General features: G+C 48.1%; 1 protein-coding gene and 1 non-coding gene across 3 annotated transcripts in view; one reads left to right on the top strand and one right to left on the bottom strand.

Moving 5' to 3' along the window:
• TAF12 (TATA-box binding protein associated factor 12) overlaps positions 1 to 2,169 on the bottom strand; it is a 98,719-nt gene extending 96,550 nt beyond the window's left edge. Inside the window, exons 1-2 of one of the 2 annotated variants that reach the window (XM_077295646.1) lie at positions 1,973 to 2,010; positions 384 to 465 (exon numbers count right to left, since the gene is read on the bottom strand). In XM_077295646.1, the coding sequence (XP_077151761.1) occupies positions 384 to 465; positions 1,973 to 1,995 (105 nt within the window). In that variant the 5' untranslated portion in view covers positions 1,996 to 2,010. Of the gene's footprint in view, positions 1 to 383; positions 466 to 1,972; positions 2,011 to 2,082 lie in introns of those variants that run through there. The other variant, XM_077295647.1, reaches the window with a different exon arrangement.
• Positions 2,170 to 2,567: 398 nt separating this feature from the next.
• Positions 2,568 to 2,697, top strand: LOC143818675 (U11 spliceosomal RNA). Its single transcript, XR_013224666.1, has one exon. It is a non-coding gene; the product is annotated as a U11 spliceosomal RNA (small nuclear RNA).
• Positions 2,698 to 24,920: the final 22,223 nt, after the last annotated feature.

Raw genomic sequence — 24,920 nt, 5'->3', positions numbered from 1 at the left:
TCAGGCCACTTTTTTTCTAAGGGGGAGGTAAAGAAACTATGTAAATGATGCTTTTCTGACAGGATGGATCTTTAATACAGGGAGCTCTCCAAATTATAGCTTGAAAAGTCTATAAAATAACTCCTGAAAATGGCAATCAACAACTGAGGCCGAAGATGACAGCGGAGCTGAACTACATAGAGCAGCACTGCTGATAGCTGCAACTTTACACCCTTGGCCTGGGACTTGGCTGACACTGCTGCTGTGATGTGATACACCATTGTAAAGCCTGTATGTTTTAGTAAGCACACATGACGGCACTATGGTGGTTAATAAGGCTGTACAGCATAGAGATACCAGGTATCACTAGCCAGTGGGCTCATGCTCACACGCTTCTTACTTACAGCCAGCTGAGCATCTAGCTCTGTAATGACATCGCACACGGCGGTGGGACCGCTGAGCACACACGTCATGGCCGCCAACCTTCTGTGGACAATAACATCATGAGTGGTGTACAGAGCGACGTGTGAGCAAGAGAGACACAGGGGCAGCGGGAAAAGCGCGGCTACACTACAGCACACCGGACCACGAGGAGCCTGTGGCAGAGCTGGAGAGGCCACCATGCCACAGGCAGAGGTCTCATACGTTGCTGCACACTGGAGGACCCGTATGGGACACGACACGTCGGCCCACCCATACACGTGAAGAGGCGAGTCCCGGACATGCAGAGCCCTACACCACCGCACACCGGACCACGAGGAGCCTGTGGCAGAGCTGGAGCGGCCACCATACCACAGGCAGAGGTCTCATCCGTTCCTGCACACTGGAGGACCCGTATGGGACACGACATGGCGGCCCACCCATACACGTGAAGAGGCGAGACCCGGACATGCAGAGCCCTACACTGCCGCACACCGGCCCATGAGGAGCCTGGGGCAGAGCTGGAGCGGCCACCATGCCACAGGCAGAGGTCTCATCCCTTGCTGCACACTGGAGGACCCGTATGGGACACGACACGGCGGCCCACCCATACACGTGAAGAGGGGAGTCCCGGACATGCAGAGCCCTACACCGCCGCACACCGGCCCATGAGAAGCCTGGGGCAGAGCTGGAGAGGCCACCATGCCACAGGCAGAGGTCTCATCCCTTGCTGCACACTGGAGGACCCGTATGGGACACGACACGGCGGCCCACCCATACACGTGAAGAGGCGAGACCCGGACATGCAGAGCCCTACACTGCCGCACACCGGCCCATGAGGAGCCTGGGGCAGAGCTGGAGCGGCCACCATACCACAGGCAGAGGTCTCATCCGTTGCTGCACACTGGAGGACCCGTATGGGACACGGCACAGCGGCCCACCCATACACGTGAAGAGGCGAGTCCCGGACATGCAGAGCCCTACACCGCCGCACACCGGCCCATGAGGAGCCTGGGGCAGAGCTGGAGCGGCCACCATGCCACAGGCAGAGGTCTCATCCGTTGCTGCACACTGGAGGACCCGTATGGGACACGACACGGCGGCCCACCCATACACGTGAAGAGGCGAGTCCCGGACATGCAGAGCCCTACACTGCCGCACACCGGCCCATGAGGAGCCTGGGGCAGAGCTGGAGCGGCCACCATACCACAGGCAGAGGTCTCATCCGTTGCTGCACACTGGAGGACCCGTATGGGACACGACACGGCGGCCCACCCATACACGTGAAGAGGCGAGTCCCGGACATGCAGAGCCCTACACCGCCGCAGGTCTGGAGCGGGCAGAGTCGGGCCAGAAACGAAGGTCAGCCCCCTGCACGGACAGCACTCGGACCGACAATACGGATGTGTGACGTCACTGCTCACACACGGAAATTACGCCTCGGCTGACAACCGCAAACAATGACATGCCCACAAGTCTGCTCCGGCCACTCATCGGCAGCAACACCCGCCATTCTCCTCTATAGACGTAACTTTCTTCCCTGACATAGGACGCGACAGGAGAACTACTGTACCCAGCAGCACCATCACCACCCATCACACACTACAGGGTGACGCGGAAAAGCAAAAATAGCAGAACCGCCACAGCCGTGCCACACGTGAACATGGACCGCCGAGTACTCACCAACTCCGCTTTTTTAACCGACCGGAACTTACGTCACGAACTAGCCTATTTACGCATGCGTGAAGAAAATTTAGCGAGGCACTTTTTTGTTGTTCTTAAAATAACTTTATTTAGACTTTGCTGTTCCTGAGGGCGTACACGCTTCGCACAACACGTATGCATATAATTTACATCTTATTTCCAAAATCCAATCAGAAACGAGGACTCAGACTCTTAGCGCCAAGACGTAATGATCTGAGTGACGTAACCAGGTTCCCATGATGCTTTAGTAATTGCATATATTTGAATAGCAATCATAAGCTACAGGAGCACATTACTTATAGCAGAAAAACTTATTACAATCACCTGTATATTTCCACATCACTGCAGAGCATATGCCTGCAGCACCACACAGCAGCACAGTATACAACATAGCACACATGTGGTCGCCACAAGCTACACGGCGAGGACATGGATGCTGGCATGTAGGCGGCGGACACGTCAGGTAAAAGGGCTTGTGCCGTGCATGGTACATCACTGTTCTTAGGGATAGTGGTGCGGAATCACGATCAAGAGATTTCGAAAGCACAATTTTTGTAACTGGGACTGCCTGTGATCGTGACTCCGGGCGTCCTGACTACTCGGTAACAAAAACAGAAACAAACGGTAAGGCTACGTTCACATTAGCGTTAAGCTAATTTGCGTCGGGTTTGCGTCGGCGACGCAGCGGCGACGCATGCGTCATGCGCCCCTATACTTAACATGGGGGACGCATGCGTTTTTTTGTGTTGCGTTGTGCGACACATGCGTCTTTTTTGCCGCAAGCGTCGGACCAAGAAAACGCAGCAAGTTGCATTTTTCTTGCGTCCGATTTTCGGCAAAAACCGACGCATGCGTCGCAAAACGCAGCGTTTTTGCGTGCGTTTTGCCGCGTTTTTGCGTGCGTTGTGCGTTGCGTCGCCGACGCAGCGGCGCACAACGCTAGTGTGAACTTAGCCTAAGAGAATAAGATAATGTGCTGTATACTGGAACTGAACTTACACGGCGTATAATGGATCTCAACTTCAGGACAACAGTATTACTAATGGGGCTCCTGTCATCATCAGATCCTGGCTCCTATATTACTAATGGGATCCTGTCATCATCAGATCCTGGCTCCTATATTACTAATGGGGCTCCTGTCATCATCAGATCCTGGCTCCTATACTACTAATGGGGCTCCTGTCATCATCAGATCCTGGCTCCTATATTACTAATGGGATCCTGTCATCATCAGATCCTGGCTCCTATATTACTAATGGGGCTCCTGTCATCATCAGATCCTGGCTCCTATACTACTAATGGGATCCTGTCATCATCAGATCCTGGCTCCTATATTACTTATGGGCTCCTGCCATCATCAGATCCTGGCTCCTATATTACTAATGGGCTCCTGTCATCATCAGATCCTGGCTCCTATATTACTAATGGGGCTCCTGTCATCATCAGATCCTGTCTCCTATATTACTAATGGGATCCTGTCATCATCAGATCCTGGCTCCTATATTAATAATGGGCTCCTGTCATCATCAGATCCTGGCTCCTATACTACTAATGGGATCCTGTCATCATCAGATCCTGGCTCCTATATTACTAATGGGCTCCTGCCATCATCAGATCCTGGCTCCTATATTACTAATGGGGCCCCTGTCATCATCAGATCCTGGCTCCTATACTACTAATGGGATCCTGTCATCATCAGATCCTGGCTCCTATACTACTAATGGGCTCCTGTCATCATCAGATCCTGGCTCCTATATTACTAATGGGCTCCGGTCATCATCAGATCCTGACTCCTATACTACTAATGGGATCCTGTCATCATCAGATCCTGGCTCCTATATTACTAATGGGGCTCCTGTCATCATCAGATCCTGGCTCCTATATTACTAATGGGCTCCTGCCATCATCAGATCCTGGCTCCTATATTTCTAATGGGCTCCTGCCATCATCAGATCCTGGCTCCTATACTACTAATGGGATCCTGTCATCATCAGATCCTGGCTCCTATACTACTAATGGGCTCCTGTCATCATCAGATCCTGGCTCCTATATTACTAATGGGCTCCGGTCATCATCAGATCCTGACTCCTATACTACTAATGGGATCCTGTCATCATCAGATCCTGGCTCCTATATTACTAATGGGCTCCTGCCATCATCAGATCCTGGCTCCTATACTACTAATGGGATCCTGTCATCATCAGATCCTGGCTCCTATATTACTAATGGGCTCCTGCCATCATCAGATCCTGGCTCCTATATTACTAATGGGGCCCCTGTCATCATCAGATCCTGGCTCCTATACTACTAATGGGATCCTGTCATCATCAGATCCTGGCTCCTATACTACTAATGGGCTCCTGTCATCATCAGATCCTGGCTCCTATATTACTAATGGGCTCCGGTCATCATCAGATCCTGACTCCTATACTACTAATGGGATCCTGTCATCATCAGATCCTGGCTCCTATATTACTAATGGGGCTCCTGTCATCATCAGATCCTGGCTCCTATATTACTAATGGGCTCCTGCCATCATCAGATCCTGGCTCCTATATTACTAATGGGCTCCTGCCATCATCAGATCCTGGCTCCTATACTACTAATGGGGCTCCTGTCATCATCAGATCCTGGCTCCTATATTACTAATGGGATCCTGTCATCATCAGATCCTGGCTCCTATATTACTAATGGGGCTCCTGTCATCATCAGATCCTGGCTCCTATACTACTAATGGGATCCTGTCATCATCAGATCCTGGCTCCTATATTACTTATGGGCTCCTGCCATCATCAGATCCTGGCTCCTATATTACTAATGGGCTCCTGTCATCATCAGATCCTGGCTCCTATATTACTAATGGGGCTCCTGTCATCATCAGATCCTGTCTCCTATATTACTAATGGGATCCTGTCATCATCAGATCCTGGCTCCTATATTAATAATGGGCTCCTGTCATCATCAGATCCTGGCTCCTATACTACTAATGGGATCCTGTCATCATCAGATCCTGGCTCCTATATTACTAATGGGCTCCTGCCATCATCAGATCCTGGCTCCTATATTACTAATGGGGCCCCTGTCATCATCAGATCCTGGCTCCTATACTACTAATGGGATCCTGTCATCATCAGATCCTGGCTCCTATACTACTAATGGGCTCCTGTCATCATCAGATCCTGGCTCCTATATTACTAATGGGCTCCGGTCATCATCAGATCCTGACTCCTATACTACTAATGGGATCCTGTCATCATCAGATCCTGGCTCCTATATTACTAATGGGGCTCCTGTCATCATCAGATCCTGGCTCCTATATTACTAATGGGCTCCTGCCATCATCAGATCCTGGCTCCTATATTTCTAATGGGCTCCTGCCATCATCAGATCCTGGCTCCTATACTACTAATGGGATCCTGTCATCATCAGATCCTGGCTCCTATACTACTAATGGGCTCCTGTCATCATCAGATCCTGGCTCCTATATTACTAATGGGCTCCGGTCATCATCAGATCCTGACTCCTATACTACTAATGGGATCCTGTCATCATCAGATCCTGGCTCCTATATTACTAATGGGCTCCTGCCATCATCAGATCCTGGCTCCTATACTACTAATGGGATCCTGTCATCATCAGATCCTGGCTCCTATATTACTAATGGGCTCCTGCCATCATCAGATCCTGGCTCCTATATTACTAATGGGGCCCCTGTCATCATCAGATCCTGTCTCCTATACTACTAATGGGATCCTGTCATCATCAGATCCTGGCTCCTATACTACTAATGGGCTCCTGTCATCATCAGATCCTGGCTCCTATATTACTAATGGGCTCCGGTCATCATCAGATCCTGACTCCTATACTACTAATGGGATCCTGTCATCATCAGATCCTGGCTCCTATATTACTAATGGGGCTCCTGTCATCATCAGATCCTGGCTCCTATATTACTAATGGGCTCCTGCCATCATCAGATCCTGGCTCCTATATTACTAATGGGCTCCTGCCATCATCAGATCCTGGCTCCTATACTACTAATGGGATCCTGTCATCATCAGATCCTGGCTCCTATACTACTAATGGGCTCCTGTCATCATCAGATCCTGGCTCCTATATTACTAATGGGCTCCGGTCATCATCAGATCCTGACTCCTATACTACTAATGGGATCCTGTCATCATCAGATCCTGGCTCCTATATTACTAATGGGCTCCTGTCATCATCAGATCCTGGCTCCTATATTACTAATGGGCTCCGGTCATCATCAGATCCTGACTCCTATACTACTAATGGGATCCTGTCATCATCAGATCCTGGCTCCTATATTACTAATGGGCTCCTGTCATCATCAGATCCTGGCTCCTATATTACTAATGGGCTCCTGCCATCATCAGATCCTGGCTCCTATGTTACTAATGGGCTCATGTCATCATCAGATCCTGGCTCCTATATTACTAATGGGCTCCTGTCATCATCAGATCACGGCTCCTATACTACTAATGGGCTCCTGCCATCATCAGATCCTGGCTCCTATATTACTAATGGGCTCCTGTCATCATCAGATCCTGGCTCCTATATTACTAATGGGCTCCTGTCATCATCAGATCCTGGCTCCTATATTACTAATGGGCTCCTGTCATCATCAGATCCTGGCTCCTATATTACTAATGGGCTCCTGCCATCATCAGATCCTGGCTCCTATGTTACTAATGGGCTCATGTCATCATCAGATCCTGGCTCCTATATTACTAATGGGCTCCTGTCATCATCAGATCACGGCTCCTATACTACTAATGGGATCCTGTCATCATCAGATCCTGGCTCCTATATTACTAATGGGCTCCTGCCATCATCAGATCCTGGCTCCTATATTACTAATGGGGCCCCTGTCATCATCAGATCCTGGCTCCTATACTACTAATGGGATCCTGTCATCATCAGATCCTGGCTCCTATACTACTAATGGGCTCCTGTCATCATCAGATCCTGGCTCCTATATTACTAATGGGCTCCGGTCATCATCAGATCCTGACTCCTATACTACTAATGGGATCCTGTCATCATCAGATCCTGGCTCCTATATTACTAATGGGCTCCTGTCATCATCAGATCCTGGCTCCTATATTACTAATGGGCTCCTGCCATCATCAGATCCTGGCTCCTATATTACTAATGGGCTCCTGCCATCATCAGATCCTGGCTCCTATACTACTAATGGGATCCTGTCATCATCAGATCCTGGCTCCTATACTACTAATGGGCTCCTGTCATCATCAGATCCTGGCTCCTATATTACTAATGGGCTCCGGTCATCATCAGATCCTGACTCCTATACTACTAATGGGATCCTGTCATCATCAGATCCTGGCTCCTATATTACTAATGGGCTCCTGTCATCATCAGATCCTGGCTCCTATATTACTAATGGGCTCCGGTCATCATCAGATCCTGACTCCTATACTACTAATGGGATCCTGTCATCATCAGATCCTGGCTCCTATATTACTAATGGGCTCCTGTCATCATCAGATCCTGGCTCCTATATTACTAATGGGCTCCTGCCATCATCAGATCCTGGCTCCTATGTTACTAATGGGCTCATGTCATCATCAGATCCTGGCTCCTATATTACTAATGGGCTCCTGTCATCATCAGATCACGGCTCCTATACTACTAATGGGCTCCTGCCATCATCAGATCCTGGCTCCTATATTACTAATGGGCTCCTGTCATCATCAGATCCTGGCTCCTATATTACTAATGGGCTCCTGTCATCATCAGATCCTGGCTCCTATATTACTAATGGGGCTCCTGTCATCATCAGATCCTGGCTCCTATATTACTAATGGGCTCCTGCCATCATCAGATCCTGGCTCCTATATTACTAATGGGCTCCTGTCATCATCAGATCCTGGCTCCTATACTACTAATGGGCTCCTGCCATCATCAGATCCTGGCTCCTATATTACTAATGGGCTCATGCCATCATCAGATCCTGGCTCCTATATTACTAATGGGCTCCTGTCATCATCAGATCCTGGCTCCTATATTACTAATGGGGCTCCTGTCATCATCAGATCCTGGCTCCTATATTACTAATGGGCTCCTGTCATCATCAGATCCTGGCTCCTATATTACTAATGGGCTCCTGTCATCATCAGATCCTGGCTCCTATACTACTAATGGGCTCCTGCCATCATCAGATCCTGGCTCCTATATTACTAATGGGCTCATGCCATCATCAGATCCTGGCTCCTATATTACTAATGGGCTCCTGTCATCATCAGATCCTGGCTCCTATATTACTAATGGGCTCCTGTCATCATCAGATCCTGGCTCCTATATTACTAATGGGCTCCTGTCATCATCAGATCCTGGCTCCTATATTACTAGTGGTCTCCTGTCATCATCAGATCCTAGCTCCTATATTACTAATGGGGCTCCTGTCATCATCAGATCCTGGCTCCTATATTACTAATGGGCTCCTGTCATCATCAGATCCTGGCTCCTATATTACTAATAGGGCTCCTGTCATCATCAGATCCTGACTCCTATATTACTAATGGGCTCCTGTCATCATCAGATCCTGGCTCCTATATTACTAATGGGGCTCCTGTCATCATCAGATCCTGACTCCTATATTACTAATGGGCTCCTGTCATCATCAGATCCTGGCTCCTATATTACTAATGGGCTCCTGTCATCATCAGATCCTGGCTCCTATATTACTAATGGGCTCCTGTCATCATCAGATCCTGGCTCCTATATTACTAATGGGGCTCCTGTCATCATCAGTTCCTGACTCCTATATTACTAATGGGCTCCTGTCATCATCAGATCCTGGCTCCTATATTACTAATGGGGCTCCTGTCATCATCAGATCCTGACTCCTATATTACTAATGGGCTCCTGTCATCATCAGATCCTGGCTCCTATATTACTAATGGGGCTCTTGTCATCATCAGATCCTGACTCCTATATTACTAATGGGCTCCTGTCATCATCAGATCCTGGCTCCTATATTACTAATGGGCTCCTGTCATCATCAGATCCTGACTCCTATATTACTAATGGGCTCCTGTCATCATCAGATCCTGGCTCCTATATTACTAATGGGCTCCTGCCATCATCAGATCCTGGCTCCTATATTACTAATGGGCTCATGCCATCATCAGATCCTGGCTCCTATATTACTAATGGGCTCCTGTCATCATCAGATCCTGGCTCCTATATTACTAATGGGGCTCCTGTCATCATCAGATCCTGGCTCCTATATTACTAATGGGCTCCTGTCATCATCAGATCCTAGCTCCTATATTACTAATGGGCTCCTGTCATCATCAGATCCTGGCTCCTATATTACTAATGGGCTCCTGTCATCATCAGATCCTGGCTCCTATATTACTAATGGGGCTCCTGTCATCATCAGATCCTGACTCCTATATTACTAATGGGCTCCTGTCATCATCAGATCCTGGCTCCTATATTACTAATGGGCTCCTGTCATCATCAGATCCTGACTCCCATATTACTAATGGGCTCCTGTCATCATCAGATCCTGGCTCCTATATTACTAATGGGCTCCTGTCATCATCAGATCCTAGCTCCTATATTACTAATGGGGCTCCTGTCATCATCAGATCCTGACTCCTATATTACTAATGGGCCCCTGTCATCATCAGATCCTGGCTCCTATATTACTAATGGGCTCCTGTCATCATCAGATCCTGACTCCTATATTACTAATGGGCTCCTGTCATCATCAGATCCTGGCTCCTATATTACTAATGGGGCTCCTGTCATCATCAGATCCTGGCTCCTATATTACTAATCGGCTCCTGTCATCATCAGATCCTGACTCCTATATTACTAATGGGCTCCTGTCATCCTCAGATCCTGGCTCCTATATTACTAATGGGCTCCTGCCATCCTCAGATCCTGACTCCTATATTACTAATGGGCTCCTGTCATCATCAGATCCTGACTCCTATACTACTAATGGGCTCCTGCCATCATCAGATCCTGGCTCCTATATTACTAATGGGCTCCTGTCATCATCAGATCCTGACTCCTATATTACTAATGGGCTCCTGCCATCATCAGATCCTGGCTCCTATGTTACTAATGGGCTCCTGTCATCCTCAGATCCTGACTCCTATATTACTAATGGGCTCCTGTCATCCTCAGATCCTGGCTCCTATATTACTAATGGGCTCCTGTCATCATCAGACCCCGACTCCCATATTACTAATGGGCTCCTGTCATCCTCAGATCCTGGCTCCTATACTACTAATGGTGCTCCTGTCATCATCAGATCCTGACTCCTATATTACTAATGGGCCCCTGTCGTCATCAGATCCTGGCTCCTATATTACTAATGGGGCTCCTGTCATCATCAGATCCTGACTCCTATATTACTAATGGGCTCCTGTCATCATCAGATCCTGGCTCCTATATTACTAATGGGGCTCCTGTCATCCTCAGATCCTGGCTCCTATATTACTAATGGGCTCCTGTCATCCACAGATCCTGACTCCTATATTACTAATGGGCTCCTGTCATCCTCAGATCCTGACTCCTATATTACTAATGGGCTCCAGTCATCATCAGATCCTGGCTCCTATATTACTAATGGGGCTCCTGTCATCATCAGATCCTGGCTCCTATATTACTAATGGGGCTCCTGTCATCATCAGATCCTGGCTCCTATATTACTAATGGGGCTCCTGCCATCATCAGATCCTGGCTCCTGTATTACTAATGGGCTCCTGTCATCATCAGATCCTGGCTCCTATATTACTAATGGGCTCCTGTCATCATCAGATCCTGACTCTTATATTACTAATGGGGCTCCTGTCATCATCAGATCCTGGCTCCTATATTACTAATGGGGCTCCTGTCATCATCAGATCCTGGCTCCTATATTACTAATGGGCTCCTGTCATCATCAGATCCTGGCTCCTATATTACTAATGGGGCTCCTGTCATCATCAGATCCTGGCTCCTATATTACTAATGGGCTCCTGTCATCATCAGATCCTGACTCCTATATTACTAATGGGGCTCCTGTCATCATCAGATCCTAGCTCCTATATTACTAATGGGCTCCTGTCATCATCAGATCCTGGCTCTTATATTACTAATGTGGCTCCTGTCATCATCAGATCCTGACTCCTATACTACTAATGGGCTCCTGTCATCATCAGATCCTGGCTCCTATATTACTAATGGGCTCCTGTCATCATCAGATCCTGGCTCCTATATTACTAATGGGCTCCTGTCATCATCAGATCCTGACTCCTATATTACTAATGGGGCTCCTGTCATCATCAGATCCTGGCTCCTATATTACTAATGGGGCTCCTGTCATCATCAGATCCTGGCTCCTATACTACTAATGGGGCTCCTGTCATCATCAGATCCTGGCTCCTATATTACTAATGGGGCTCCTGTCATCATCAGATCCTGACTCCTATATTACAAATGGGGCTCCTGTCATCATCAGATCCTGGCTCCTATATTACTAATGGGCTCCTGTCATCATCAGATCCTGGCTCCTATATTACTAATGTGGCTCCTGTCATCATCAGATCCTGACTCCTATACTACTAATGGGCTCCTGTCATCATCAGATCCTGACTCCTATATTACTAATGGGGCTCCTGTCATCATCAGATCATGGCTCCTATATTACTAATGGGCTCCGGTCATCATCAGATCCTGGCTCCTATATTACTAATGGGCTCCTGTCATCATCAGATCCTGGCTCCTATATTACTAATGGGCTCCTGTCATCATCAGATCCTGGCTCCTATATTACTAATGGGGCGCCTGTCATCATCAGATCCTGACTCTTATATTACTAATGGGGCTCCTGTCATCATCAGATCCTGACTCCTATATTACTAATGGGCTCCTGTCATCATCAGATCCTGACTCTTATATTACTAATGGGGCTCCTGTCATCATCAGATCCTGGCTCCTATATTACTAATGGACTCCTGTCATCATCAGATCCTGACTCCTATATTACTAATGGGCTCCTGTCATCATCAGATCCTGGCTCCTATATTACTAATGGGCCCCTGTCATCATCAGATCCTGTCTCCTATATTACTAATGGGCTCCTGTCATCACCAGATCCTGACTCCTAAATTACTAATGGGCTCCTGTCATCATCAGATCCTGGCTCCTATATTACTAATGGGCTCCTGTCATCATCAGATCCTGGCTCCTATATTACTAATGGGCTCCTGTCATCACCAGATCCTGACTCCTAAATTACTAATGGGCTCCTGTCATCACCAGATCCTGACTCCTAAATTACTAATGGGCTCCTGTCATCATCAGATCCTGGCTCCTATATTATTAATGGGCTCCTGTCATCATCAGATCCTGGCTCCTACATTACTAATGGGCTCCTATCATCATCAGATCATGGCTCCTATATTACTAATGGGCTCCTGTCATCATCAGATCCTGGCTCCTATATTACTAATGGGCTCCTGTCATCATCAGATACTGACTCCTATATTACTAATGGGCTCCTGCCATCATCAGATCCTGACTCCTATATTACTAATGGGCCCCTGTCATCATCAGATCCTGTCTCCTATATTACTAATGGGCTCCTGTCATCATGAGATCCCAACTCCTATATTACTAATGGGGCTCCTGTCATCATCAGATCCTGGCTCCTATATTACTAATGGGGCTCCTGTCATCATCAGATCCTGGCTCCTATATTACTAATGGGGCTCCTGTCATCATCAGATACTGACTCCTATATTACTAATGGGGCTCCAGTCATCATCAGATCCTGGCTCCTATATTACTAATGGGCTCCTGTCATCATCAGATCCTGGCTCTTATATTACTAATGGGGCTCCTGTCATCATCAGATCCTGGCTCTTATATTACTAATGGGGCTCCTGTCATCATCAGATCCTGACTCCTATATTACTAATGGGCTCCTGTCATCATCACATCCTGGCTCCTATATTACTAATGGGCTCCTGTCATCATCACATCCTGGCTCCTATATTACTAATGGGCTCCTGTCATCATCAGATCGTGGCTCCTTTATTACTAATGGGCTCCTGTCATCATCAGATCCTGGCTCCTATATTACTAATGGGCTCCTGTCATCATCAGATCCTGGCTCCTATATTACTAATGGGCTCCTGTCATCATCAGATCCTGGCTCCTATATTACTAATGGGCTCCTGTCATCATCAGATCCTGGCTCTTATATTACTAATGGGCTCCTGTCATCAACAGATCCTGGCTCCTATATTACTAATGGGCTCCTGTCATCATCACATCCTGGCTCCTATATTACTAATGGGCTCCTGTCATCATCACATCCTGGCTCCTATATTACTAACTAGATGGCAGCCCGATTCTAAAGAATCGGGAGTCTAGAATCCATATATACTTTATTTATTCAAATGTAAGAATAATACAATTAATATATAATAGTAAGAAAGAACAAAAAATGGCTGCACTCACCAGCTCTTGACAATTCTTGACAGTACGGCACATTTCTGATTGGTCGCTCGCGGCAGGCGGCAACCAATCAGAAAAGTGCCGCGCACCACGAAGGCATATATCTTTGTCCACCCTGAGCGGGTGTAGGACGCTGGTGACGTCACTTATCTCCGGACATTATCTCCGGACAAAGCCACGGAAGTTGGCACAAATTGCCGGAAGTAGTATTCTAGGCAATTATATATTAGATTTTAATGTTATCAGTGTTTACCTTTGAACGTTTATATTGTATTGTCCTGTCACCAGCCATGTGTACGATTATCGGCCGAAAGCCTCTCTGGAACCAATAATCACCCCATGTAAAGGTATCTTTATAAGTTAAAGATTCAGAATACTATGACTTTTATCATATCCTGAACAGTCAAGTTTTTTATGAACCGTTAAGGTTTTCTGGTTGAAGTAAAAAAAACTCTGAGTGTTTACAGTTTGAAACCATAAAATGTTGAAAAATTATGTCATTCTTGAGTATATCACTCAATGGTGCTCATAAACGTGTCAAATTTGATCTATAATATACTTTAATATACGTTACTTTAATCTTTAATATACTTAAGAACAGGGCCCCAGACATCACACAGGGGGTCTGAAACACCGCACAGTGGTCCAAAATATCGCTGTGCTCTGCCTGGGGCCCCATATGCTGCCTGGGGCCCCTGTGCTCTGCCTGGGGCCCCATATGCTGCCTGGGGCCCCTGTGCTCTGCCTGGGGCCCCATGTTCTGCCTGGGGCCCCTGTGCTCTGCCTGGGGCCACTGTACTCTGCCTGGGGCCCCATATGCTGCCTGGGGCCCCTGTGCTCTGCCTGTGGCCCCATATGCTGCCTGGGGCCCCTGTGCTCTGCCTGGGGCCCCATGTTCTGCCTGGGGCCACTGTGCTCTGCCTGGGGCCCCATAAGCTGCCTGGGGCCCCTGTGCTCTGCCTGGGACCACTGTGCTCTGCCTGGGGCCCCATATGCTGCCTGGTGCCCCTGTGCTCTGCCTGGGGCCACTGTGCTCTGCCTGGGGCCCCATATGCTGCCTGGGGCCACTGTGCTCTGCCTGGGGCCCCATATGCTGCCTGGGGCCCCTGTGCTCTGCCTGGGGCCCCATATGCTGCCTGGGGCCCCTGTGCTCTGCCTGGGGCCACTGTGCTCTGCCTGGGGCCCCATATGCTGCCTGGGGCCCCTGTGCTCTGCCTGGTTGTAGGACACTGGTGACGTCACTTATCTCCGGACATTAGCTCCGGACATTATCTCCGGACATTAGCTCCGGACAAAGCCACGGAAGTTGGCACAAATTGCAGGAAGTAGTATTCTAGGCAATTATATATTAGATGGGCTCCTGTCATCATCAGATCCTGACTCCTATATTACTAATGGGGCTCCTGTCATCATCACATCCTGGCTCCTATATTACTAATGGGCTCCTGTCATCATCACATCCTGGCTCCTATATTACTAACTAGATGGCAGCCCGATTCTAAAGAATCGGGAGTCTAGAATCCATATATACTTTATTTATTCAAATGTAAGAATAATACAATTAATAAATAATAGTAAGAAAGAACAAAAAATGGCTGCACTCACCAGCTCTTGACAATTCTTGACAGTACGGCACATTTCTGATTGGTCGCTCGCGGCAGGCGGCAGCCAATCAGAAAAGTGTCGCGCACCACGAAGGCATATATCTTTGTCCACCCTGAGCGGGTGTAGGACGCTGGTGACGTCACTTATCTCCGGACATTATCTCCGGACAAAGCCACGGAAGTTGGCACAAATTGCCGGAAGTAGTATTCTAGGCAATTATATATTAGATTTTAATGTTATCAGTGTTTACCTTTGAACGTTTATATTGTATTGTCCTGTCCCCAGCCATGTGTACGATTATCGGCCGAAAGCCTCTCTGGAACCAATAATCACCCCATGTAAAGGTATCTTTATAAGTTAAAGATTCAGAATACTATGACTTTTATCATATCCTGAACAGTCAAGTTTTTTATGAACCGTTAAGGTTTTCTGGTTGAAGTAAAAAAAACTCTGAGTGTTTACAGTTTGAAACCATAAAATGTTGAAAAATTATGTCATTCTTGAGTATATCACTCAATGGTGCTCATAAACGTGTCAAATTTGATCTATAATATACTTTAATATACGTTACTTTAATCTTTAATATACTTAAGAACAGGGCCCCAGACATCACACAGGGGGTCTGAAACACCGCACAGTGGTCCAAAATATCGCTGTGCTCTGCCTGGGGCCCCATATGCTGCCTGAGGCCCCTGGGCTCTGCCTGGGGCCCCTGTGCTCTGCCTGGGGCCCCATATGCTGCCTGGGGCCCCTGTGCTCTGCCTGGGGCCCCATATGCTGCCTGGGGCCCCTGTGCTCTGCCTGGGGCCCCATAGGCTGCCTGGGGCCCCTGTGCTCTGCCTGGGGCCCCATATGCTGCCTGGGGCGCCTGTGCTCTGCCTGGGGCCCCTGTGCTCTGCCTGGGGCCCCATGTTCTGCCTGGGGACACTGTGCTCTGCCTGGGGCCCCATAGGCTGCCTGAGGCCCCTGTGCTCTGCCTGGGACCACTGTGCTCTGCCTGGGCCCCATATGCTGCCTGGGGCCCCTGTGCTCTGCCTGGGGCCCCTGTGCTCTGCCTGGGGCCCCATATGCTGCCTGGGGCCCCTGTGCTCTGCCTGGGGCCCCATGTTCTGCCTGGGGCCCCTGTGCTTTGCCTGGGGCCACTGTGCTCTGCCTGGGGCCCCATGTTCTGCCTGGGGCCACTGTGCTCTGCCTGGGGCCCCATAAGCTGCCTGGGGCCCCTGTGCTCTGCCTGGGACCACTGTGCTCTGCCTGGGGCCCCATATGCTGCCTGGGGCCCCTGTGCTCTGCCTGGGGCCACTGTGCTCTGCCTGGGGCCCCATATGCTGCCTGGGGCCACTGTGCTCTGCCTGGGGCCCCATATGCTGCCTGGGGCCCCTGTGCTCTGCCTGGGGCCCCATATGCTGCCTGGGGCCCCATGTTCTGCCTGGGGCCCCATGGTCTGCCTGGGGCCCCTGTGCTCTGCCTGGGGCCCCATATGGGCCTGGGGCCCCTGTGCTCTGCCTGGGGCTCCATATGCTGCCTGGGGCCCCTGTGCTCTGCCTGGGGCCCCTGTGCTCTGCCTGGGGCCCCATATGCTGCCTGGGGCCCCTGTGCTCTGCCTGGGGCCCCTGTGCTCTGCCTGGGGCCCCATGTTCTGCCTGGGGCCCCTGTGCTCTGCCTGGGGCCACTGTGCTCTGCCTGGGGCCCCATATGCTGCCTGGGGCCCCTGTGCTCTGCCTGGGGCCCCATATGCTGCCTGGGGCCCCTGTGCTCTGCCTGGGGCCCCATAGGCTGCCTGGGGCCCCTGTGCTCTGCCTGGGACCACTGTGCTCTGCCTGGGGCCCCATATGCTGCCTGGGCCCCTGTGCTCTGCCTGGGGCCACTGTGCTCTGCCTGGGGCCCCATATGCTGCCTGGGGCCCCTGTGCTCTGCCTGGGGCCCCTGTGCTCTGCCTGGGTGTAGGACACTGGTGACGTCACTTATCTCCGGACATTAGCTCCGGACATTAGCTCCGGACATTAGCTCCGGACATTAGCTCCGGACATTAGCTCCGGACATTAGCTCCGGACAAAGCCACGGAAGTTGGCACAAATTGCAGGAAGTAGTATTCTAGGCAATTATATATTAGATGGGCTCCTGTCATCATCAGATCGTGGCTCCTATATTACTAATGGGCTCCTGTCATCATCAGATCGTGGCTCCTATATTACTAATGGGCTCCTGTCATCATCAGATCCTGGCTCCTATATTACTAATGGGCTCCTGTCATCATCAGATCCTGGCTCCTATATTACTAATGGGCTCCTGTCATCATCAGATCCTGACTCCTATATTACTAATGGGGCTCCTGTCATCATCACATCCTGGCTCCTATATTACTAATGGGCTCCTGTCATCATCACATCCTGGCTCCTATATTACTAATGGGCTCCTGTCATCATCAGATCGTGGCTCCTATATTACTAATGGGCTCCTGTCATCATCAGATCCTGGCTCCTATATTACTAATGGGCTCCTGTCATCATTAGATCCTGACTCCTATATTACTAATGGGCTCCTGTCATCATCAGATCCTGGCTCCTATATTACTAATGGGCTCCTGTCATCATCACATCCTGGCTCCTATATTACTAATGGGCTCCTGTCATCATCAGATCCTGGCTCCTATATTACTAATGGGCTCCTGTCATCATCAGATCCTGACTCCTATATTACTAATGGGGCTCCTGTCATCATCACATCCTGGCTCCTATATTACTAATGGGCTCCTGTCATCATCACATCCTGGCTACTATATTACTAATCGGCTCCTGTCATCATCAGATCCTGGCTCCTATATTACTAATGGGCTCCTATCATCATCAGATCCTGGCTCCTATATTACTAATGGGCCCCTGTCATCATCAGATCCTGGCTCCTATATTACTAATGGGCTCCTGTCATCATCAGATCCTGGCTCCTATATTACTAATGGGCCCCTGTCATCATCAGATCCTGGCTCCTATATTACTAATGGGGCCCCTGTCATCATCAGATACTGACTCCTATATTACTAATGGGTTCCTGTCATCATCAGATCCTGGCTCCTATATTACTAATGGGCCCCTGTCATCATCAGATCCTGGCTCCTATATTACTAATGGGGCCCCTGTCATCATCAGATACTGACTCCTATATTACTAATGGGTTCCTGTCATCATCAGATCCTGGCTCCTATATTACTAATGGGCCCCTGTCATCATCAGATCCTGGCTCCTATATTACTAATGGGGCCCCTGTCATCATCAGATACTGACTCCTATATTACTAATGGGTTCCTGTCATCATCAGATCCTGGCTCCTATATTACTAATGGGCTCCTGTCATCATCACATCCTGGCTCCTATATTACTAATGGGGCTCCTGTCATCATCAGATCCTGGCTCCTATATTACTAATGGGCTCCTGTCATCATCAGATCCTGACTCCTGTATTACTAATGGGGCTCCTGTCATCATCAGATCCTGGCTCCTATATTACTAATGGGGCTCCTGTCATCATCAGATACTGACTCCTATATTACAAATGGGGCTCCTGTCATCATCAGATTCTGACTCCTATATTACTAATGGGGCTCCTGTCATCATCACATCCTGGCTCCTATATTACTAATGGGCTCCTGTCATCATCAGATCGTGATTCCTATATTACTAATGGGCTCCTCTCATCATCAGATCCTGGCTCCTATATTACTAATGGGCTCCAGTCATCATCAGATCCTGGCTCCTATATTACTAATGGGCTCCTGTCATCATCAGATCCTGGCTCCTATATTACTAATGGGCTCCTGTCATCATCAGATCCTGACTCCTATATTACTAATGGGGCTCCTGTGATCATCACATCCTGGCTCCTATATTACTAATGGGCTCCTGTCATCATCAGATCGTGGCTCCTATATTACTAATGGGCTCCTGTCATCATCAGATCCTGGCTCCTATATTACTAATGGGCTCCTGTCATCATCAGATCCTGGCTCCTATATTACTAATGGGCCCCTGTCATCATCAGATCCTGGCTCCTATATTACTAATGGGGCTCCTGTCATCATCACATCCTGGCTCCTATATTACTAATAGGGCTCCTGTCATCATCACATCCTGGCTCCTATATTACTAATGGAGCTCCTGTCATCATCAGATCCTGGCTCCTATATTACTAATGGGGCTCCTGTCATCATCAGATCCTGGCTCCTATATTACTAATGGGGCTCCTGTCATCATCAGATCCTGGCTCCTATATTACTAATGTGGCTCCTGTCATCATCACATCCTGGCTCCTATATTACTAATGGGCTCCTGTCATCATCACATCCTGGCTCCTATATTACTAATGGGCTCCTGTCATCATCAGATCCTGGCTCCTATATTACTAGTGGGCTCCTGTCATCATCAGATCCTGGCTCCTATATTACTAATGGGCTCCTGTCATCATCAGATCCTGGCTCCTATATTACTAATGGGCTCCTGTCATCATCAGATCATGGCTCCTATATTACTAATGGGCTCTTGTCATCATCAGATCCAGGCTCCTATATTACTAATGGGCTCCTGTCATCATCAGATCGTGGCTCCTATATTACTAATGGGCTCCTGTCATCCTCAGATCCTGGCTCCTATATTACTAATGGGCTCCTGTCATCCTCAGATCCTGGTTCCTATATTACTAATGGGCTCCGGTCATCATCAGATCCTGGCTCCTATATTACTAATGGGCTCCTGTCATCATCAGATCCTGGCTCCTATATTACTAATGGGCTCCTGTCATCATCAGATCGTGGCTCCTATATTACTAATGGGCTCCTGTCATCCTCAGATCCTGGCTCCTATATTACTAATGGGCTCCTGTCATCCTCAGATCCTGGCTCCTATATTACTAATGTGGCTCCTGTCATCATCAGATCCAGGCTCCTATATTACTAATGGGCTCCTGTCATCCTCAGATCCTGGCTCCTATATTACTAATGGGCTCCTGTCATCATCAGATCCTGGCTCCTATATTACTAATGGGCTCCTGTCATCATCAGATCCTGGCTCCTATATTACTAATGGGCTCCTGTCATCATCAGATCGTGGCTCCTATATTACTAATGGGCTCCTGTCATCCTCAGACCCTGACCCCTATATTACTAATGGGGCTCCTGTCATCATCAGATCCTGGCTCCTATATTACTAATGGCCCCCTGTCATCATCAGATCCTGGCTCCTATATTACTAATGGGCTCCTGTCATCATCAGATCCTGGCTCCTATATTACTAATGGGCTCCTGTCATCATCAGATCGTGGCTCCTATATTATTAATGGGCTCCTGTCATCATCAGATCCTGGCTCCTATATTACTAATGTGCTCCTGTCATCATCAGATCCTGGCTCCTATATTACTAATGGGGCTCCTGTCATCATCAGATCCTGGCTCCTATATTACTAATGGGCTCCTGTCATCATCAGATCCTGGCTCCTATATTACTAATGGGCTCCTGTCATCAGATCCTGGCTCCTATATTACTAATGGGCTCCTGTCATCATCACATCCTGGCTCCTATACTACTAATGGGGCTCCTGTCATCATCAGATCCTGACTCCTATATTACTAATGGGGCTCCTGTCATCATCAGATCCTGGCTCCTATATTACTAATGGGGCTCCTGTCATCATCAGATCCCGGCTCCTATACTACTAATGGGGCTCCTGTCATCATCAGATCCTGGCTCCTATATTACTAGTGGGGCTCCTATCATCATCAGATCCTGGCTCCTATATTACTAATGGGCTCCTGTCATCATCAAATCCTGGCTCCTATATTACTAATGGGGCTCCTGTCATCATCAGATCGTGGCTCCAATATTACTAATGGGGCTCCTGTCATCATCAGATCCTGGCTCCTATATTACTAATGGGGCTCCTGTCATTATCAGATCGTGGCTCCTATATTACTAATGGTCTCCTGTCATCATCAGATCGTGGCTCCTATATTACTAATGGGCTCCTGTCATCATCAGATCCTTACTCCTATATTACTAATGGGCTCCTGTCATCATCAGATCCTGGCTCCTATATTACTAATGGGGTTCCTGTCATCATCAGATCCTGGCTCCTATATTACTAATGGGGCTCCTGTCATCATCAGATCCTGACTCCTATATTACTAATGGGCTCCTGTCATCATCAGATCCTGGCTCCTATATTACTAATGGGCTCCTGTCATCATCAGATCCTGGCTCCTATATTACTAATGGGGTTCCTGTCATCATCAGATCCTGGCTCCTATATTACTAATGGGGCTCCTGTCATCATCAGATCCTGGCTCCTTTATTACTAATGGGCTGCTGCCATCATCAGATCCTGGCTCCTATATTACTAATGGGGCTCCTGTCATCATCAGATCCTGACTCCTATATTACTAATGGGCTCCTGTCATCATCAGATCCTGGCTCCTATATTACTAATGGGCTCCTGTCATCATCAGATACTGACTCCTATATTACTAATGGGGTTCCTGTCATCATCAGATAAAGGGCCCTATATTACTAATGGGGCTCCTGTCATCATCAGATCCTGACTCCTATATTACTAATGGGCTCCTGTCATCATCAGATCCTGGCTCCTATAATACTAATGGGGTTCCTGTCATCATCAGATCCTGGCTCCGATATTACTAATGGGGCTCCTGTCATCATCAGATCATGGCTCCTATATTACTAATGGGCTCCTGTCATCATCAGATCGTGGCTCCTATATTACTAATGGGCTCCTGTCATCATCAGATCCTGGCTCCTATATTACTAATGGGCTCCTGTCATCATCAGATACTGACTCCTATATTACTAATGGGCTCCTGTCATCATCAGATCCTGGCTCCTATATTACTAATGGGCTCCTGTCATCATCACATCCTGGCTCCTATATTACTAATGGAGCTCCTGTCATCATCAGATCCTGGCTCCTATATTACTAATGGGGCTCCTGTCATCATCAGATACAGACTCCTATATTACTAATGGGATCCTGTCATCATCAGATCATGGCTTCTATATTACTAATGGGCTCCTGTCATCATCAGATCCTGGCTCCTATATTACTAATGGGCTCCTGTCATCATCAGATCATGGCTCCTATATTACTAATGGGCTCTTGTCATCATCAGATCCTGGCTACTATATTACTAATGGGGCTCCTGTCATCATCAGATCCTGGCTTCTATATTACTAATGGGCTCCTGTCATCATCAGATCATGGCTCCTATATTACTGATGGGCTCCTGTCATCCTCAGATCCTGGCTCCTATATTACTAATGGGCTCTTGTCATCCTCAGATCATGGCTCCTATATTACTAATGTGGCTCCTGTCATCATCAGATCCAGGCTCCTATATTACTAATGGGCTCCTGTCATCCTCAGATCCTGGCTCCTATATTACTAATGGGCTCCTGTCATCATCAGATCCTGGCTCCTATATTACTAATGGGCTCCTGTCATCATCAGATCCTGGCTCCTATATTACTAATGGGCTCCTGTCATCATCAGATCGTGGCTCCTATATTACTAATGGGGCTCCTGTCATCATCAGATCCTGGCTCCTATACTACTAATGGGGCTCCTGTCATCATCAGATCCTGGCTCCTATATTACTAATGAGCTCCTGTCATGATCAGATCGTGGCTCCTATATTACTAATGGGCTCCTGTCATCATCAGATCCTGGCTCCTATAATACTAATGGGGTTCCTGTCATCATCAGATCCTGGCTCCTATATTACTAATGGGCTCCTGTCATCATCAGATCGTGGCTCCTATATTACTAATGGGCTCCTGTCATCATCAGATCCTGGCTCCTATATTACTAATGGGCTCCTGTCATCATCAGATACTGACTCCTATATTACTAATGGGCTCCTGTCATCATCAGATCCTGGCTCCTATATTACTAATAGGGCTCCTGTCATCATCACATCCTGGCTCCTATATTACTAATGGAGTTCCTGTCATCATCAGATCCTGGCTCCTATATTACTAATGGGGCTCCTGTCATCATCAGATACTGACTCCTATATTACTAAAGGGATCCTGTCATCATCAGATCATGGCTCCTACATTACTAATGGGCTCCTGTCATCATCAGATCCTGGCTCCTATATTACTAATGGGCTCCTGTCATCATCAGATCATGGCTCCTATATTACTAATGGGCTCTTGTCATCATCAGATCCTGGCTACTATATTACTAATGGGGCTCCTGTCATCATCAGATCCTGGCTTCTATATTACTGATGGGCTCCTGTCATCATCAGATCCTGGCTCCTATATTACTAATGGGCTCCTGTCATACTCAGATCCTGGCTCCTATATTACTAATGGGCTCCTGTCATCCTCAGACCCTGACCCCTATATTACTAATGGGGCTCCTGTCATCATCAGATCATGGCTCCTATATTGCTAATGGGGCTCCTGTCATCATCAGATCCTGGCTCCTATATTACTAATGGGCTCCTGTCATCATCAGATCCTGGCTCCTATATTACTAATGGGCTCCTGTCATCATCAGATCGTGGCTCCTATATTACTAATGGGCTCCTGTCATCATCAGATCCTGGCTCCTATATTACTAATGGGGCTCCTGTCATCATCAGATCCTGGCTCCTATATTACTAATGGGGCTCCTGTCATCATCAGATCCTGGCTCCTATATTACTAATGGGCTCCTGTCATCAACAGATCCTGGCTCCTATATTACTAATGGGCTCCTGTCATCATCAGATCGTGGCTCCTATATTACTAATGGGCTCCTGTCATCATCAGATCCTGGCTCCTATATTACTAATGGGCTCCTGTCATCATCAGATCCTGGCTCCTATACTACTAATGGGGCTCCTGTCATCATCAGATCCTGACTCCTATATTACTAATGGGGCTCCTGTCATCATCAGATCATGGATCCTATATTACTAATGGGCTCCTGTCATCATCAGATCCTGGCTCCTATACTACTAATGGGGCTCCTGTCATCATCAGATCATGGCTCCTATATTACTAATGGGCTCCTGTCATCATCAGATCCTTGCTCCTATATTACTATTGGGCCCCTGTCATCATCAGATCCTGGCTCCTATATTACTAATGGGCCCGTGTCATCATCAGATCCTGGCTCCTATATTACTAATGGGCTCCTGTCATCATAAGATCCTGGCTCCTATATTACTAATGGGATCCTGTCATCATCAGATCCTGGCTCCTATATTACTAATGGGCCCCTGTCATCATCAGATCCTGGCTCCTATATTACTAATGGGCCCCTGTCATCCTCAGATCCTGGCTCCTATATTACTAATGGGCTCCTGTCATCCTCAGACCCTGACCCCTATATTACTAATGGGGCTCCTGTCATCATCAGATCATGGCTCCTATATTGCTAATGGGGCTCCTGTCATCATCAGATCCTGGCTCCTATATTACTAATGGGCTCCTGTCATCATCAGATCCTGGCTCCTATATTACTAATGGGCTCCTGTCATCATCAGATCGTGGCTCCTATATTACTAATGGGCTCCTGTCATCATCAGATCCTGGCTCCTATATTACTAAGGGGGCTCCTGTCATCATCAGATCCTGGCTCCTATATTACTAATGGGGCTCCTGTCATCATCAGATCCTGGCTCCTATATTACTAATGGGCTCCTGTCATCA

Source organism: Ranitomeya variabilis, chromosome 3, assembly GCF_051348905.1.
Source record: "Ranitomeya variabilis isolate aRanVar5 chromosome 3, aRanVar5.hap1, whole genome shotgun sequence".
In the NCBI taxonomy this organism is placed as follows: domain Eukaryota; kingdom Metazoa; phylum Chordata; class Amphibia; order Anura; family Dendrobatidae; genus Ranitomeya; species Ranitomeya variabilis.
The sequence above is the reverse complement of the archived record's forward strand: the minus strand, read 5'-3'. Positions and strand labels throughout refer to the sequence as shown.